Source organism: Podarcis pityusensis, assembly GCF_964106645.2.
Source record: "Podarcis pityusensis genome assembly, chromosome: 3".
Classification (NCBI taxonomy): domain Eukaryota; kingdom Metazoa; phylum Chordata; class Lepidosauria; order Squamata; family Lacertidae; genus Podarcis; species Podarcis pityusensis.
In genome coordinates, this window is record NC_138026.1 from 37507108 (window position 1) to 37525931 (window position 18824).

Here is an 18824-nt window from a genome sequence, read left to right on the forward strand (position 1 = left end):
TTGGGGTGAGGAGGACTTGCTTCCAATTCATCAGCCTTGACCATTCCTGTTAAATGTCTGGGAAACCTTGATTAAACAGTGATAAGAAAAAACATGGTCAAACACATGTGTGCTTCTATGAACATTTCCAGGAGTTTAGATGAAATTCATCAAATGAGAAGATCACGTTCTCCAACTAGACACCATGATGCCTCCCGAAGCCCAGTTGACCGCAGGTCCAGAGATATGGATAGTCAGTATTTGTCAGATCAAGAAAGGTATGTTTGCCACTTTAAGAGTGTGAATCTGTAGTAATATATATATATCTGTGCATTTTAAAATATATATTTTTGCTGGTGTTGAAATGTGCTTTATACTGTCTAGAACTATGAGCTTTATATTGTGTGGACTACGAGGTGGGAAATAGTCTGACAGTAATCAAATAAGAAGCGAAGCATTATTCTAATCAGTAGTGGAGTTTCATAAAAAATAATTGATTTTATGTTCACAGTGCAAATATGGTGAGTAGCATTTTTTTTAAAAAGACAAAACTGGAATCTTGCTTCATTTAGTAAGAGCTTTGTTCTTGTGACTTTGCACTTGCAAAAGTAAATTTTGATTCTGTGGTGGTTAATGTTGTTGAACCATTTTAATTCTGTGAGGACAAAGATGTTATTGCAGATATAGAAAGATCACACTTTTCTATAATGCAATAAGTTGCTTCTATTTGAGGTGCTGGGCCTTCCTATGCCAACCATATCTACTAGTCAAATAGCGTACTGTATGTCCCAATTATTCCTTTCATTCTTCAGTGATACAGAGCATAGCGTAGCTATACATTCTGCTCTGACCATTCAGAACTAGAAGCTGTCAACTTTGAGGATTTAGACAGCTGTGTTAATTGTCTCCCACCCGTGGTGGAATTTGGGATGGGGAAGATGCCTCGCTTACCTAGTTATTTTAAAGCAAGGGCAGTATCTACCCATTTACTTGTGCTAGATTGCCAGAATTTAACTTTTCACTTGTGTTAACAAATAAGTATTTTGAAAATTATCTTGCAGGTTTTTTAAACTTTATTTTAATCAAAAGATTACATGGACACAGACCCACACCCTGGCTATAGTAGACCTCAGAATGATCCAGTTTAGAAGTGGGAACAGAGGGCTGAATGTTGACTTGCGAGGAATTCGACACAATGTGTTGGGTGCCTCGTATCATTCGTGGCGGCCAACACTCGTCTTGAGTTAGAATTTAACCCTTGGCTATCACTGAAATTAGACAAATGCTTTCATTCTGTTTCCACTCATCCAAATTTGGATCTTGGTTCTTCTTCAGTATAGCTTGCTTCTCCTTTATTGCTGGTAATTCTGTAGAATGTTTTCTATTGTCTCCACCCTCTCTTATTTGTATGTTAGGGTGGTCCAGATTTATAGTTCTGTGGACATAGTGTGGTATATGCTGGCACATTTGTAGTTAATCAGGCAGGACACGGAGGCTCAGTCCGTCATAAAGACTACCAGACACTTCAAACACACCTCAGCTTCCTACTCTCACATTCACAGTTGTTCCCTCACTATCTCACTCTTCCTTTCATGTTTCCTATGAAAACATACAGCACCCATGATATCCACGTACAGTCCTAACTTTCCCTTCTAAACCGGAGACAGTGCTTTCTCATTCACCTCTCCTGGGTGAGATGACAAATGCTGCTGCAGCATAAAAAAAAAAGTCATTCAGATCAAAGTCCTACTGGCAGCATAAGATTCTTCAAAGGAGGGGGTTCAGGAAGTGTGAGCCCCTGACATCTTCACATTCATGGGTGAAGCAAATTAATAACACTGGTGAATAATCTCTAATTTCTAAGAAGCTTTCTTGAGCTAGTACCATTGAATTCAATGGTTCATTAGTTTACAAAGTATTCCATTATTCTTTAACCTGCCCTGTTGAATTCCAGTTTTGCATGTGGGATGTTAGGCCTCTTTTGTGTGTGGTATGTTGCACCAGAATCCTATAATGTTAGTAGGACTCTGTTAGGCAACATTCCACCAGATAGTTAAGGCTTATTAATACTGGATTATTTCTTATGACGTTACTGATCAATCCCCAATGAAATGTATGCTATTGTGACAATAGGACAACACATGGCTCACACATTGACCAGTTTGGATCCTGCTTTTTTCTGGGGGACGCAGGAGTCACATACCCCTAAACATTTTGTGAATCTAAGTATGGCCTCCTTGAGGGGCAGTATTTCAATATGAGTAGGAAAATGAGTACCACTAAACATTTTTTAAGGGAAAAAAAGCACTGGTTTAAACCATAGTATTTCATATGACTATTTGGTTCTTTTGAAATGGTACACCTTCCTGAGCAGCAAATATACTTTACTCTGGTGAACCTTGGAAATTTATCTCAGTGATTTGTGTTTGGGCAGAATGCAAGTACACAGTGATATGGTTCATTAGTTTTACTTAATCGACTTAATGGTCTTACAGACATCCCCCTCATCACTTCAAAACATGACATGCCAACCTTGCTTCATTTGGGGGTCCTCCTGGTCTCTCTCCTGGGTGGCGCTGTTGACTTCTGCCTGAAAGTCCTGTCCTAGTGGTCCCACAGCATGTACACGTCTTGTTAAAACTCGTGCTACTTGCTGCGCCTTTCTCTTTGCAGTTGTTTCACTGTTGCCTGTAATGTATAGCTCCTTACAGTGGAGAGCCACAGGTCTGAATTAGAATGCTATAATGTACATTGAGGACATATTCAGGATGTGTGGTGACAAAATAATAATAACAACAATAATGATAATAAGTATTTGTGTTTTAAAAACAAATGTGCAAAGGCATCATGACGCCTATGAATAGATTAGAGGAAGCTTGTAGTGTTGCTATGGCTTGAGCTTCCACAGTTTTTTTATTTGGAAGATAAAACTCGTTTTCTTCAATATTTCCTTACTATAAGCATATTGCCTTACGTTCATGAACAGTTTATTTTAGTTGCTTGTATTTAGAAATGCAGAATAACAGGGAAGCTGGTCAGCTGTGAATTAAGAAACGTTCCAGATATTAAAAGACTGCAGAGTTAAACTGCTTTAAAATCTGTTGCAGTGAATACATGTTAATCAGCCAAACTAAAGGATTGTAGCCTTTATTTTAGAATACTGGCCCAGACAGTCATATATATATATATATATATATATATATATATATATATATATATATGGAGTGTGCTAATATGTCTTTAACTTCTGTTAAGGTAACTATCTCAGTTCAAGCTTTCTGGTTTATTTTATGTTTTCATTTGCATACCATGGCATAATTCATGCCATTTAATGCTTCATATTTATATCTGTTTCATTCATCATCCATCCTGTCTGTGCAGTGAGCTTCTAATGCTGCCCAGGGCAAAACGAGGAAGAAGTGCAGAGTGCCTACATACCACCAGGTAAATACAGGCATTTGGTAACCAAATTTGGATAGTTCTGGTGTGTGTGTGTTTTCTTTTCTTTTACAAGTCACTTTTGTTTCTGTCAGTCCTCTGCTGTAATATTCCTGTATTAGCAATACTGTATTGAAGTAAAAGGCTATGGTCTAGCAGCTTGATTATTTTTAAACATTTGTTGATATATGTTTATCCTATCTTTCAGTGGATAGGATTATAGTGAGCCCAATGTACCCAGACCTGTGGCTTTTTATACATATTTTATATATTCATATGCCCTGCAGTGTCTGGATCATAGAGATTAAGTTACTGAGAAGTTTAATGTTTAGAAGTTGAACATTCATACACACCAACTGGTGTCCCTCTGCTGATGAAGACAGAAAAGGGAGGGTGGGAATGCATTCTGGATTTTGTGGGGTGCAGAGAGGTGGAGGAATCACCAAAAATTGCATCTATCCTCATTACACTGATGTAGGCCTTCCATCAGTGATGGGACATCAGTTGGATACCATCCATTGAATGGAATTATTCAAGAAATGTTGCAAAAGGTCTTCCAGTGTATGGCAGTGGTATTATGTTTATTAATTTTTCCTTTCTAAACATTTGTGTTTTCATAATTGGTTTTGTGTCTTTCGCATACTGATCACATTAAGTACTTATAATTAAACACCCTCACTTGCTAAGAGTCTTTGAGGGCATGGCAATACATATACAGAACTCCTTCAAGGGCCTCCCCTCTCATTTTAGCAAAGGGAACAAGCAAATATACATGACACTTCTCTGTCTGTGAAAGTGGTCTGGGGAGGCTGCTATTGCAGAAACTCAGTATGAGTCCACACAGGGCTGTAGATTAGAGCACCTAGCTTCCAACACACTTTAAGCTGTGATGAAATCTGTTAAACGTTAAAGCACCGTCCATAAGATAATTCCATTATTAGCCAGCACATACTTCCAAAAGTAGTTTGTGATATAGCATAGGACTCTGCTTTTCAAAGAAAAGAAAGTTAAAAATCTCCCTTTGCTAGCCATGCTTAAAGTGGCTCCTTAAATCCTTACCAAAGTGCTGTCTGAGAGGGACCACAAGTTACCTTCCCCGCCTCCTCAGAAGTAAAGGAGCAAGCATAGTACCGAAGGCTGTTCCAGTTATTTTGGCACCAGACACATAAAATCCCGCAAGCACTTCTCCCTGGGAGTAAAAATACAATGCTAAATTCCTTAACAATTTGCTACCCTTTCGCGACGTACAAAATCAGCTGCCTGAGCTGCCTCATTCTGCCTAATGGTACGACCAGCACTAGATCGTTCACAAAATAGGTGATACTAGCTTTAGTGTTATACTAGTACAAGAATGTTCTGGTAATGAGAGAGAGAGAGAGAGAGAGAGACAGAGAGAGAGAGAAAAGACCCTCCTGAAGAAGTTGTAGAGTTCGGTTGTCTGTAGACTGCTGCTTTACAACCTCTTGTTTCAGCACACCTTACATAGATTCTTAACATTATAACATTACTAAAATTATCCTTAATAGTAGTGGCAATTGTTAACCACACAGCAAATACTGCATAAGAATTGTTACTATTTTTACCATTCATTAAGTACTACTTCATCTGTATTTGCATTTATTTATTTATTTATTTGTTTGTTTGTTTGTTTGTTTGTTTTGTTTTGTTTCTTGCATGGATACTCTCCATTTCTTTTCTTTCACACTCAAGAAATTCTGTTAGGCATTATAAAACACTACCTCCCAAGATGCCTTTATTAGAGAATGGCACTTACTGGAATATTTACAGGTAAGAAATCTGTTAAAAGTTCCCATTAAAGTTCTCACATACATTTCTGAAAATATGCATTCAAGAAAAATATTGGAGCTGCTTCTTACTAAGCATATACTGTATTATACAATAAACCTCTCCCAACCAAAACACCGAAAATGCAGCTTGATTGCATTATCATCATAATATCTGGTGCAAAGCAAATGTTCCCAATTTATCTAAGAAATGAAAGGAGGCTAAAGTTGCAGACCTAAACATGTTCACACCCCCACTGAACACAATAGTTGCTACAGCCTTATCTCCCGAATCCCTGCTCCTTAAACCCCACTTAAAAAATCAGTATTTTTATTTAAATTCACTACATATTTTATTTCTTTTTTAAACGTGTGGTTTGCATCCTGTGTGAAACTTACTTTTTTTTCTTTTTTATGAATTATGTTTACTTTGTGAAGCTCAACCCTGCCTGCATGTGTTAAGGCCAAATCAGTGCTTAGTCAGGATATTTCACTTCTTCGTAATTGCCTTAACTCACGAATACCAAGATTTACTGATGGTCTATTGGTTAGGTAAGGTCTCAGTCAAAGTATCCTTTCCTATTCCTGTTAGTTTAGTCCAGTAGATCAACCTCATTGTGAAGTTCGAGACAACTGTGCTCCATCATTTTGTGTTATAGAACTTTTAAGATGAAATAAGTTACAGAGATAATTTTTCAGTGTTTCCTTACCATTTTTCCCATTGGTTGATATTTGGCAAGTCTCATTTTTCCACTGCTGAGGTGCAGTCTTGCCTATTTAATCCATCTTGACTTGACTTCATGGAATCTCTTAATGGCCACCTTTGATTCCTTTGTTCTTTTATGCAACCAAATTCAGGCATTATCTTTTTAATTTTATTTTAAAGCAAATCTTGGCTCTCGCTCTCTCTCTTTTTCATCCAGCCAGTTCCATTGTATCTTTATTGGACCATTGTTAGTTGACATCTTATGTAAATAGAACATTACTTTATGATTTGATATCTAACATTGTATTCCTTTCTTTGTTTTCTTTTTGTTTTTCTCCTCCTCCTTCCATTGGATGCAATGCACTGGCACTAGTGAACTGCAGCCCTCGCTTGACAGGGCTAGGAGTGCTAGTACCAACTGCTTGAGGCCTGATACTAGTTTGCATTCACCAGAACAAGAAAGGTATAAAATAAAGACTTCTCAATTTCTTGTCATTTGTGCTGGTGGTCCTTATCAGTTTGTTATTTTCCCCCATATCAGTTTTCTATTCATATCCACCTGTTATTATTCATATCTGCTTTGATATTTGTAGACACTTTTGCTCCAATATCCATGCTTATTGTAGGTTGATGTTGCTTATAGCAGCTTTTGGCTTCTTTGGTTCTCTGTCTGTCTCTCTGTCTCTGTCTCACTTTAAAGTCCAAGCTAATGCCATTGTTTGCAGAAGTCCTCAGTATGCTGATAACAACATTTCAGTGTTAATTGAGATACGTAGTTTAACTGAGCACCACTTTTATTGTTTCTTCATCTGAACATGTGGGCTCTATCACATGGGAGCTTTTGTCACAATAAATTTGTTCATCTTCAAGGAGCTGCAAGACTCTGTTGTTTTCACTTGGTTATCAACATCCATGAACCATACCAGATGTAATATTTCACTTGCAATTCCTTCTTATTCAGCAAATTTTCCCTTTAAAGGAGGCTGGAATCTTGCTGATTCAGGAGGGTGAGTGTGGTTAGCAGAGCGTGGGTTGGCACGCTTTTCGTTTCCTTTCTACCCATGTGCCACTCCAGTTGCTGGGTTCAAACACTGTGGGATTGGATTCATTGTGTTTCACGTTGTTTTTCCTTAAAAAAAAAAATAGAACTGAGTTTGAAATGTTTGAAAACATTCCCCACCCCCAAAAACAGTTTAAAGATACTTTTTGTAATCAAACACTATTGGTCAGAATCATTGTCAGATGTGATTGTGGCTCTGTATGGAAGTGTTTGAATTCAACAGTATTTCTTCATAACTAGATATAGATATAGATATAGATAGTGTGCCTTGTGTTATTTGTCCTACAAACACTGAGTGTAGAAGAAAGCAGGTGTTGTCATGGAATTCTCAATAGGCCAACACGCATGTGATTAAAGAATGGTCTGAAGGCACCTGAAGTGGTTCCTGTCTAGATGAGATACTTCCTGGGAACCATCTGTAAGCCGCTCTTGGGTTCATTAGAGGAAGAGTTTGAATATGAATGCAATCTTTTCTTTTTCCTAGCCATAGAATAAGGACACCAGTAAAATTAAAAACCCCATCACCTAGATTTATTGAGCACAAGCAAAGATGCTGTTTTTCCTTGCCAGGGGTATGCTGAAACTGGGAAGGCAGTAAGATGCTTGTGCAAGTGAATAATGAAGAGTGGCATTCAGCCAGCCTTTGCTCTTTGAAGATCTGTTTTTTTGCAGTGTCAGCATCTACCAGAGCCACTGGCAAGAATTCAATAGGTGCTTAAAAACAAGAGCAACAAGAGAGCACTGATGATCAAACACTGGCAAGCCACCCACATTTATGCCAAGACCTGGAAAATACCATTTTATTTCATGTGTGTGCACACTCGCAAAAAGCATTTTTGAAGATTCAGTTGTACTAAACTTCTCATGCTGATTTGTGTCCATGGATGAGAGCTAGTGTGCTGTAGTGGTTTGGAGCAGGGGTGATCTGACCTAACTAATTTTTGCTTCCTGCCATTCTGGTCCCAGATCTCACTGCTTTTTATGACAGCAGCAGGGGGGGAAAGAAAGCTACACTCCTGGTTTGGGGGTATAAGTTGCAAACATTATCCCACTTGAACTGATTCACATTTCAGCTACAAAGCCACTGCATAAGGATCCCCTCGCACAACACCCATTTTTTTCCTGGTGACCAATGTAAGAACTAAACTCAGGAAAAGGGAGAACCTATAAAACTTGCCCTGATTGTTCATCTCATACCAATTTTTTGAAGGCAACAAAGGATCCCCCTGATAAGTTTGGTATTAGGTTTTCCTTCTACTCTTGTTCTGCTTTGGGTGCCTCTTCATTTCACACACTGAAAAAGGAGAAAGAGAATTCTTGATATATAGCGGTAGCCTGCACTGGTGACATGTGGAAGAGTAGACTCAGTATGTACCTCAACTGGCAAATGTGAGAAAACATGCCCTTACTCAAAATAAGGCTACAATACCTGAATGCCCTGTTCCCGGCATTGGAAGTCTTTGGAGGGAACAAAGGCAGGGTATAGTGGGCAGGATTTAACAAAGTCCTGTCAGCAGAAGCCAAACATATTGAGGGCAACATGTTGGTTACTGCATCCCTAATGGGTATATCCTCACTATTTAGGTTTTTGAATGTGACTGTAAAATTATGGAATTCCTGATTTGGATTCCCACCTGATTCCTAGGTCCAGTTCAGACACGTATCATAAGTGTGGCAGTTTGGTGAAGAAGCTGTCACACAACATTCCCATCCATTCATTCATTCTTCTAGCCATCCCATCATATGTTGGAGCAAATGGTGCAAGCTGAACAGGCTATTATAATAGATCAAAGACATTCTGCAGTGTTAGCCGAGTTGCTTTATCCTGGCTGCAAAGCATTGTATCAGTTTTATACATAATATAAACCAAACCTTGCAGTTTCACTAGTTTGTATGTAGCACGATAACTGCACAGCTTAAATTTAGCAAAGCTGTGTTCTTATATGCTCACATGGATTGGTGACACTGGCAGTCAGGCTCCTGTGTTTATTAAAGGCAGCACTATAGACCTCTGCCTATTACCCTATATGGCAATGGGTCAATGCAGATGGCAGTCAGCACTTGGCTGAACATACTGAATTGACGTCTTTACTACAAAGAAAGAGCAAATGGATGTATTGCTGTTGTTGTAGGAGTAGGCATGGAAATCCAGATGGTGTTGTATTCATTCCATGTGATAGTAAAACTTGGACATGAAGATTTGCAGCACGATGGTTATATGGGGAGCAAGATGAATGTGTTTCCAAAAACAATATAGGAAGCCAAGACAGATGCTGAAGATGTACTTACTCTCAGCTTCTTCCCACCCTGCCAGAAGGAAAGCCACCACATCCTGAACCAGTGGTGGGCGAGCCACATTTGAAATGGGGTCAGCAAGAGCAAGGATTATTGGAGAATGCTGGATTGATTTTAAGAGTACTCTGTTGATTTGTAATGTTTGCCTTATCATTATTAGCTGCCCCTCAAAATGTTATCTAGATTTTTGTTCTAGTGCTGGATACTAATCACAGTTCAGACAGAGCTAAGTAAACATTGTTAAGACTTACAGGATTGTGGGAAACCACAGGGAAACCAAGCTTTAAGAGTGGGGCATGAGCTGTGTCATCCCCAATACATGTCTGACCAATCGTCAGGAAATCCCCGCATCCCAAGTGAACTATGCTTTGTGCAAAAGCATGCTTTGGTGTGCCTCCCCCCAGTCTCTATTTTCTTGGAGTGGTGTTTAGCTAAGTTTTACTTACAGTAGAGCCATCGACTATATTATGTCTCTTAATTTCAATGGGTTTACACTGTGTAAAACTTGGTCAAATAACACCTATTATCTTTTGAGTTTATAAGGAAGCCAAAAGCTTTCCTCCCTGATCCTCAGTGTTCAGTGCAAATTAGATGTCTTTGCCATCTAATTTTGTTTTACTGTGGTTGATGTTTTAATTTGTTGGAAGCCGCCCAGAGTGGCTGGGGAAACCTAGGCATATAAATAATATTAATGGGAGTTACTGGAAGTTGCTTCCTGCTCAAACTTTTTAGAGCTCTTCAACAAAACCAGAACTTAGTTTCCAATTCTGACAATACTGCATGGTATGTTGGATACTCTGTGAATGTATTGGATGCAGTTTCCTTAGAGTATAGCAGGTGCATCTACTAGTTGCACACTCTGCTATGATTTCTTATGTTTTGACCATTCTTTTCAACTCTCAAAAACTATTGCTGCATGCTATTCCACATTAGTGTGTACAGTACGTTTCACATCATTAAAACACATTGTGTGAAATTTTTTTCCAAATTTCGTAATGCATGTTTGCAGTTGATTACATTTCTATTTCTATTATTTTAAATGTTACTATAGAATATCAGCATATTAAGGGCTTTGAGTGCACTGGTACCTTTATATTTTTTCCTTTAGCACTTGGCATAGAGGGGGGAAAGCTGCTGCGTACTAACAGCCTTCTAAACATCTAAATACCTAAAAGACTGTACTAATCTGCAATGCTAAATCCCCCTGAAGTCCTTGTAGTTTACTTGCTCCCAATGTTTAATGAACAGAAAAGGACCTCAAAAAGTACAACTGAAACTGGTGCTTTAAATGTTACACTGCTAACAGAACATGCATTTTGCCTTTTTAATAATGATTCTATATCTCGTTGAAAATCAGGATTGCTAGCGTCTCTCTACGCATCCTCTTCTAAATGGAAAATTAGCTTTCATGAAATTTCTAATACACTTCATAAACACACTCCTGTGTATTTATCAATACGTCTATATGAAGAAATATAATAATAATAACAAATATAAATAAATAAATAAGCAGGAATAATGAGGTAGGGAGCAGAGCATTGGGCTTGAATGAAGGACGTGCACAGTGCTATTATGAGCATGTTTACTTAGAAGCAAATCCCACAGTGCTCAGTGGGGCTTGCTCCCTAGTAAATGTGTTTTGGATTGGAGTCCCTAAATATGTCCTTGCTGAGAGGCCTTGGAACAAGCTGCTGTCTCAGCAAAGCCCGCAACACAGAGTTGTTGAAAGAGTACATGGCATTCGTTCATGAACATTTCACTGAATTGCATACAATGAAAAAAACTGAATGAATAAGTGAAAGCTATTGTCCTGGGAGAAAGATTAAGTCATAGCTGGGGACCAATATGGAAGTTTGCAATATTTGCCAGGAATCTGTTGAAAATGCTGCATGCTTTGGGAAATGATTCAGGGTCCAGTCCACCCAGACTGCTGGTTGCTTTGCATGACACTGACCGGCAATATGTGCAAAATGAAGTACTGGATTGGGATAGATGGGTGACTCACACAACCACCAAGTTCCTGACATTTGGGCTTTGTTGTTATCCCCAGCCCATGGCAGCTTCTTACGTATGGTGCACGGGTGATGTGATTCATTCTGCATGAACGTAAGCTGGCCATTGGAGCACCACTACCAACCCACAAATGCTGGCCCACCATGAACCTGATTATCATAGGAACTAGAGGAGAGGAGCAGAAGTTCAGCCATCTCCACAGTGGGAAGAATTCAGTTTCTGCACCCAACACCATGCTTTCTCCAGGCAACCTATGTGTGTGGAGGAGGCACTCAGTACATTGCTGTATCAGTTTGTGCAGTTGCTACATCAGCCTTTTTAATTCTTAGAACAACTGTACTTATCGATAAGGTGGAGAGAGTTCCCAGTTCCCTATTGCCAGTTCCAGAGACACTCTGATTAATGTAATTTATGTATATCAGCTTCTTTTAAAAGGCAATCCTATGCATGCCTACAAACAAACAAAAAAATTAAGCTCCACTGAATTGAGTGGGACTTACTCCCTGGTAAGTGTGTATAGGATTGAAGCCTAGATCCCTTGTTTTCTTTTTTGTGAAAAGTAATAAACTAAGAAAAATAAACCTGTAATTATAGATGCCAGAAGTAGGAAAGCAGGTTCTGTGGCTAAAACAACACAAGGATTACAGAGCATGGTAATATAGATATATCTATGGAGGGGGGAAAGGGGGGTGTTGTGCTGGGACTGACTCTGCTGCCAGTCACAGTAGATGAGACTTTCTAGATCATGGATACCCAATGTGGTGCCTTTTAGGTGTTGGACTACAACTCCCATCAACCCCAGCCAGCATGGCCAGTGCTCAGGGATGATGGGAGTTGGAGTCTAACAGCAACTGGAGTGCACCACAGAGGTTCCCCTGGTCTAGAGGAACGCATATTTTTGTACACCATGGGCTGTGGTGGAAATAGACAATTTCAAAGACATATTTTGTATCTAGCAGTGTAACATGGTGCTTAAATTCCATCCATGCTCAGAGGTCATTCAATATTTTTCATTTGATTGAATAAACAAAAAACCCTTATTTCGCATTTAATCTGGTACCAGTTAAAACTTCATTAAGAATGCATACTGGGTCTTAAAAGGCACTGATATATGAAATACATAAGATACAATTCCTGCCATCAGTTACCTCTATGATATCATTATTTTACTGATTTTTTTTAAAAAAAAGTCATAGTACTGCAGTACTGTGTAAAGCACAATAGTACAGCTATGCAAATGTGTCTGAAATGGGGCTCTAAATTCAAGCTAAATAACGATGGCGCTTTTTCTTACTCGAAATAAATAAAAAGTAAACGCTGACTTTTTGGGGTACTTTTCAGTTTCCTTGCCACAAAAAAGCTTTTTAAAAAAAATATTATACACTAAATGTTCTGTTTTCTCCCTATTTTGTTGGATGAACAAACAGAGGTAGATGGTCCCCCTCACTAGATAGGAGCCGACCCACTAGTCCCCGGATTCAAATCCAACATGCATCTCCGGAGGATGACAGGTACTAGCCAGCCCCTCTTAAGTGAAAAGTGACTTGATGAATCTTGCCAAGAAGTTTCTAAAGGCATATATTTTTTTTTAAAAAAATTACATTTTCCAGGAATCTAGGATAGGACACTAGAAAGCATTTCATACCTGAATTCTACTCACGTTATTACAAAGCACCTCTGATGTCCTTGCAGTCAAATGCTGAAAAATGTGCTGCCTAGTTGACAAATTAGCCTTGCCCAGTGTGGTGGGCTGCCTATGGAGTCGGGGATTGGAAGAGGATATCCATGATTCATACAGGTGCCCCTCCTCTGTGTCATCAGGACACAGAGATCCAAAACCATGAAGCCTTCTGTTTCAAGCCAGCCTATTTTGGAATCCCAGATACAGGGTTTCCAGCAAGAAGGTGAAGTACATATATGAGGGAAGGAACCAGAATTGTTCTGGTGATAATAAGCAGCAATAAATCTTACAGTACCCCAGTAGATACTGGAGTTGAGATGAGTTGTTTAGGTTTTCATGCTGTGTAACAAATCATCACTTCTTTCTCTTTAGCCCCTGGTAGTCTCAATAGCAGAGAACCTTCCACACAGTGTCTCTCATCTCTCAACAGCAAGTGGGCAGCCATATTTTGAATTTTAAATTGGTGCTTTATAACCCTCTTGAGCTGCAGTCCTTAACACAGCTTACTAGGGAGTAAGCCCCACTGAACAACAATGGGACTTGCCAACTGAGCAAACTTCCACAGGATTGCACTGCCATGTATTGAATTCAGCAGGCAGTGAGAGGGGTTCAGAGTGCCTCAAGGCCACAATCCGATACGGTTAGGCAACCTTCGGCTCATTTAAATCAGTGATCTTGTCTGCTTAACAGCCCGTTAAACTGTGGCCTATGGGCAGCTTTTGAAAAGGCACAGGCGGTTCAGTTCACGACAGTATAACTTACTTTGTGCAATTGGTGTATTTAATCATCTCGTAACTAAAAATCCCAAGGGCAGGCTTTCTCTACAAGATAGCAATCATCAAACAATTTCAGTGCTTGTGGATTTCTCTTTATATGCTGATTGGCCAAATGTGATATATATTTGGTGGTGGTGGTTGTTTTTGTTATGGTTTTCTTATTTGAATGTTAGTGTCATGTTGTTCTTAGATTATAAGCATTTTCTCTTTCATTGCTTGTAACAGGTCCTCTGTATATGTGCATGTATTAAGTTACTGAACCATAATTTAAAATAGCTAGGTTTTCTACACACTCCTCCTCCATGCTGTGTGCCATATCTTGACAGCATTCCCATTCATTTTAATCCAAAAATTATTAGTACTGGTAACTGCACATGAAATAATTTTATCAAAGAAATGATAAATATGTATGTGGAGGCAAAATGGAGGCAAAAGCTAGAGATTCACGTTTTTAAAATTGTGATCCACTGATTTACAGTTGCCTAAGGCTGTTTTCTTTAACAGACAGGGAAATAGTTAATAAAGCTGGCATCAGAATAATTTTGCTATATACCCAGTATAATAAATTGGTTCTTAAGCTAAAAGCACAGGATCTGCAGTAGATAACTGGAATTCTTTCTCTCTCGAAGTACTGCAGTTACTGAAAACAAGAATCAATAATATCTATATATGGCATTCTTAGGTAATTTTGACCAATATTTATTTCTACAAATCCAAACACTAACCTTGCAAACATTCACCTCAAGGGGACAAATTTGGTTGTGTTATCAGCAGGAGTAATGAAAATAGTAAAGCCAAACTTTACTTTATTCACTGCAGATGAAATATTGTTTGTTATTTCTGTCTTTATCCTTTATTAATGTTTTCTGTTACAATTGTTGCAATGTCACATTTTTAAAAACAACAACAACAACACTCCTATTTCTGAAACACTGAAAAGGAGAGATCAGAAATGTTGCTTGGATGTACTACAACAGGAATGTTCTTGGTTCATAGAAATATCTTGATGCATGTCTCCATCTTCACTGCATGTGACCATCTCTCTGTTTCTATCTGTTTCTGTCCATTCTGTTCAACTTTCACTTCCATGTTTCCAAATCTTGTGAAGAACAACAGCGCTGGAGTCTTGCATTCCAAAACAAGACAGCTTAAACCTCCTAAGTGCTAATCCGGAAGAAACACAGAGGTATCTTGCTAAGTTGTCTTGAAACTCGCTGTGCATAAAATACCAAGTAGTGTTTGATAAGCCATACCTTCGTAGCTCTGTGTCACACCAGTCTTATTTGGCATTATTTCTCATTCCCTTGAATAATATTAAATTGTGGGGGGTGGGGGTTAGTGTATAATAATAGATTTAGTTCAAGGAAGCAGGAATATATATATATATATATATATATATGATGTGAAAAGTCATTATATATGAACTGCAGTCTTAAAAACTGTATGTGGCACACGAAGTCATGTAAACACTGCCAAAAGAACCTATTTCTGGGAGATGGGAAAATACGTAGAGGGCAGTGTAAGTGACAGACATCATCAGACCTTTTGAAGAAGTCTCCATGAATGTAAAGTAATTGGGGTGTAGAACAAAGTTCAATAAACAAAAGGTTCCAGGAGTCATTTCAGACCCAATACGAGGGAACTAGGCTAGGACAATGTACAACAAAATGGACCTGAGATGGAGGACAAGGAACCATCACTAACTAGTCAAGCACGTTATATGATGGGAAGCCGGCACGTTATATGATGGATATCATCCTAAGGGATAAGGCAACCTAACAAGCATGTAGCTACTCCAAAGCTGAACCCCAGGAAATGCAAGATCTTGGACTATAGCGAGTCTGAGGCACCAACCTAAGGCATGACAGGACTAGTTATTAAAGAGTTTGGTCTTTTTAAGTCTCTTGAGGCACAATGGGTTAAAGTCAGTGTTTGCTCAGTAAAGATGTTACCATAGCTTAGGCCTCTATTTTGATTTTCATAGTCAGTCTGAATTAGTTAGACATAAAATAAGCAGGGCCTGTGTCTTTGGCCCAAATCATTGTTTAAAAGTGTTCCAAACTTCCAAACCCTGCGTTTTTTCTTCTTTTCCATGTCATACTGATGGCAGACTTGATTGCTCTGGTTTGAGAATAAAGGAGACGGGAATGTTTTGCCAATTGTCCCCTTGGCATAAATCAGGCCTTGAATTCTACAAGCCAGAATTCATTCATGTCAATTTTTCAAAACTTTCACAGAGAGATTTACCAAGAGCTCTTCAATACCTCCTCTTTTCCTAAGCCATTAGGTGCTTTTAGAATTCATGACTTTGGGCTTGTCTTGATAATGCCCATGAAACTGAGACATTGTTTCTGATCCCATGCCTGGACAAGAATACCAAGAAGCCTTTTAAAATGCTGTGGTAAAACATTATTGAATTGATTAATTTGTGGTCCTAAAGCTTGGTACACTGAAAATAGCTTCTTGGCAGATGGTTGTGTGACTATGAAAACACAAAAGGTATCTCAGATGAGAAAAGCAACAGAGAACAATTGGTTTATACCGACATGGACTATTGGTCCATCTAGCTCAGCATTGTCAACACTGATTGGCAGAGGTGCTCCAGGATTTCAGTTAGGGGACTTTCCCAGTCCTACCTGAGGATGCTAGGTATTGAATCTGTGACCTTTTGCTTGCAAAGCATTGCACCATACCATTGAGCTACAATCTGACAGCTAGTTAATTTGTATGTTGTGGTAAGAGTATTCTAGAACATATGAATCTAGAACACCATAATGGCCAACCTAGAGAAAAAACTAAAAAAAGCTTGATTCAAACACTCATTAATTTTATATTGGTTTAGCAATTGAAATATCAATGAATTTATAGTCTGATGCCTTTATCTTATCACGTTATTTAAAACAGGGGAGATTTTTCACATTCTTAAGCTCAGATTAATTAAAATAGAGTTTTATTGTCATGGAGTATTTAATCGACTGCATTGTTTGCCATCTGTGTTACTTGAAAGTGTGATGCAAAAGCAGCCTGTCACATTTTAACCTAGAGATAATGTCATTTCCTACCACATTTAACATTACTTTGGGGTGAATTCTAAAATTTCACAGCATTCAGGAGCAAGTGGGTGTGAAAGTGCTGCAAATAGTGATATCAAATAGGTTAAATCTTGTTGTTTCTGTCCTTGGTGAAGCCTTCATAGTCATACATTTGTTGAGTGTTGTTGCTGGCAGTTCTCTTATTCAAATTCCATATTTACTAGCCATTCATAAAACCTTCCATCTGCTTGAATTTCTGTGATATATTTCCTGGATCACATGCTTTCCTTCCTTTTTTCATATATATATATATTTCTGACATCTCATTTCACAGGCATCCCAGAAAGGTGGAAAGATATAGCACCCAAAAACAGACTAGGAAAGGCTCTGCGTCTGAAACAGAAAGGTAGGACTGATGGGCTACTGGAATTGTTCACATGCCGTGACTTCGTATGCTGAGAATCTGACAAAAAACCACAAGTAAATATTCTGCTGCAGATAAGTTGAAAAACCTATTGGGTTGTTTCCAGTATTTGTACTAGAGGGCTAGATCCTGAAGGACAACTGGCAAAGGACATCTCTATGGCAGCAGGTAGCTCAGTTTGCTAGAGCATGATGCTGAGAATGCCAGGGTTGCAGGTTCAATACCCATAAGGGACAGCTGGATATTCCTGCATTGCAGGCGATTGGACTAAATTGATCCTCCAGGTACCTTTCAACCTGTGATTCTACACTGTGATTCTATACTATCATTGTATGGCCAGCCAATGAGGCTCTGAGCTTCTGAGCCTTAGTCCCTGGAGAACCTTCACTCTTGATGCAGAGGGTGAGAAGTCAAAATAAAAACCCTCCCCATCACCCAGATATTTTGCACCTATAACATTTTATATACTACTTTCAGAAAGTAGCAATAAATAGATGAGAAAAATGGGTGAAGGAAACAGTAGGAAGCTTAACAAGGAGCATCAAATTATAATAGTGTATTGCATCCAATGTGTTGTTTTATGCGAGTGTACAACACTTTTCTTAGATCCCTTGTGTGTCTTAGTGACTATCCCACCCCTACCCCAACCACCCAAACCTTCTCCCTATGGTTGGAGAACCCTCCATAACAGTTTAGCATATGGTGAGGGCAAACAGCAAAAATTGGATATTCCTTGACATGTGGACACATGTACTTTCTGCTTCTGCAAAGTAGCCACAATGAAATATAATGTGCAAAATAATTTTTGCAACAGGGTTTGTATATGCTCCTTTCATACCCTGTGTGCTTAGCAGGCCAGTAAATATATGAGCTATTGACATAACACGAAGTACAAATGTTAATAAATGTTCCTTTAAAAAAAATTTAAATTTCTGTTTCATTGTCCACTAACTGTACTGCTGCATGGCTTCTGTTTCTTCCTTGCCCTTTGTTTAAAAGAACATATAAAAACTCTTCTATATATATATATATATGGATCCATGCTCAATTCAGTTGAAGGTGCCAGCCAATTTTTTAAAAGCGATTTTTTAAAAGCAATGCATTGCAGTTACAATGCATGGGGAAGGCATTCTGACTCCATACACATGTCAGAGTTCTTGCATCACAGGCCAGAGCTTTACTTTCTGAAGTGTGAAGTTCATTCAGATAGGAATTAATTGAGAGTATATCATTCGGGGTATGGATTTGTTCAAAGACTTGATTGACTAGTACATTAAGAGGAGATCTACTGTAGTTGTTTCTGTTGTTACTCTTTTTAAAAGCTAAACATTACTGTCAATGCATCTGAAGTCCAGCTATAATTCAAGTGGCCGAGCACACACAACAGGGCCAGAAAGGGCTTTTTGGGAAGGGAGGGAAGCTCGGGAAGATGTGTGTGTAAGAGAGGAAAGCCAGAAGAAACTTGGGCTGAGTGGCTTAACTTTTCTTCACAACGAACTGAGTTTCTGCCTCCTCCCTCCCCAAAGGGATCATTTCTACTCTCCTCGTCTGATCTGAGATGCTGGGGCTTGGCTTGCTATCACCGAAATGCTGCTAACTGAGGCATCTTCTGGTGCCTAATTTTTGCAGAGACATT

At 38.8% G+C, this 18824-nt stretch overlaps 1 protein-coding gene across 50 annotated transcripts in view; it reads left to right on the forward strand.

Annotated features, from left to right (window-relative positions):
- Positions 1-18824, forward strand: part of RIMS1 (regulating synaptic membrane exocytosis 1) — a 241366-nt gene that overhangs the window by 151799 nt on the left and 70743 nt on the right. For 11 of the 50 annotated variants that reach the window (XM_080997930.1, XM_080997929.1, XM_080997931.1 and 8 more), the window contains exons 18-21: positions 132-257; positions 3361-3423; positions 6281-6370; positions 17099-17170. In XM_080997930.1, coding sequence (XP_080854056.1) covers positions 132-257; positions 3361-3423; positions 6281-6370; positions 17099-17170 — 351 coding nt within the window. Of the gene's footprint in view, positions 1-131; positions 258-3360; positions 3424-5127; positions 5206-5639; positions 5754-6280; positions 6371-12702; positions 12787-14840; positions 14919-17098; positions 17171-18824 lie in introns of all 50 variants that reach the window. The other 39 variants (XM_080997933.1, XM_080997934.1, XM_080997908.1 and 36 more) reach the window with 10 other exon arrangements.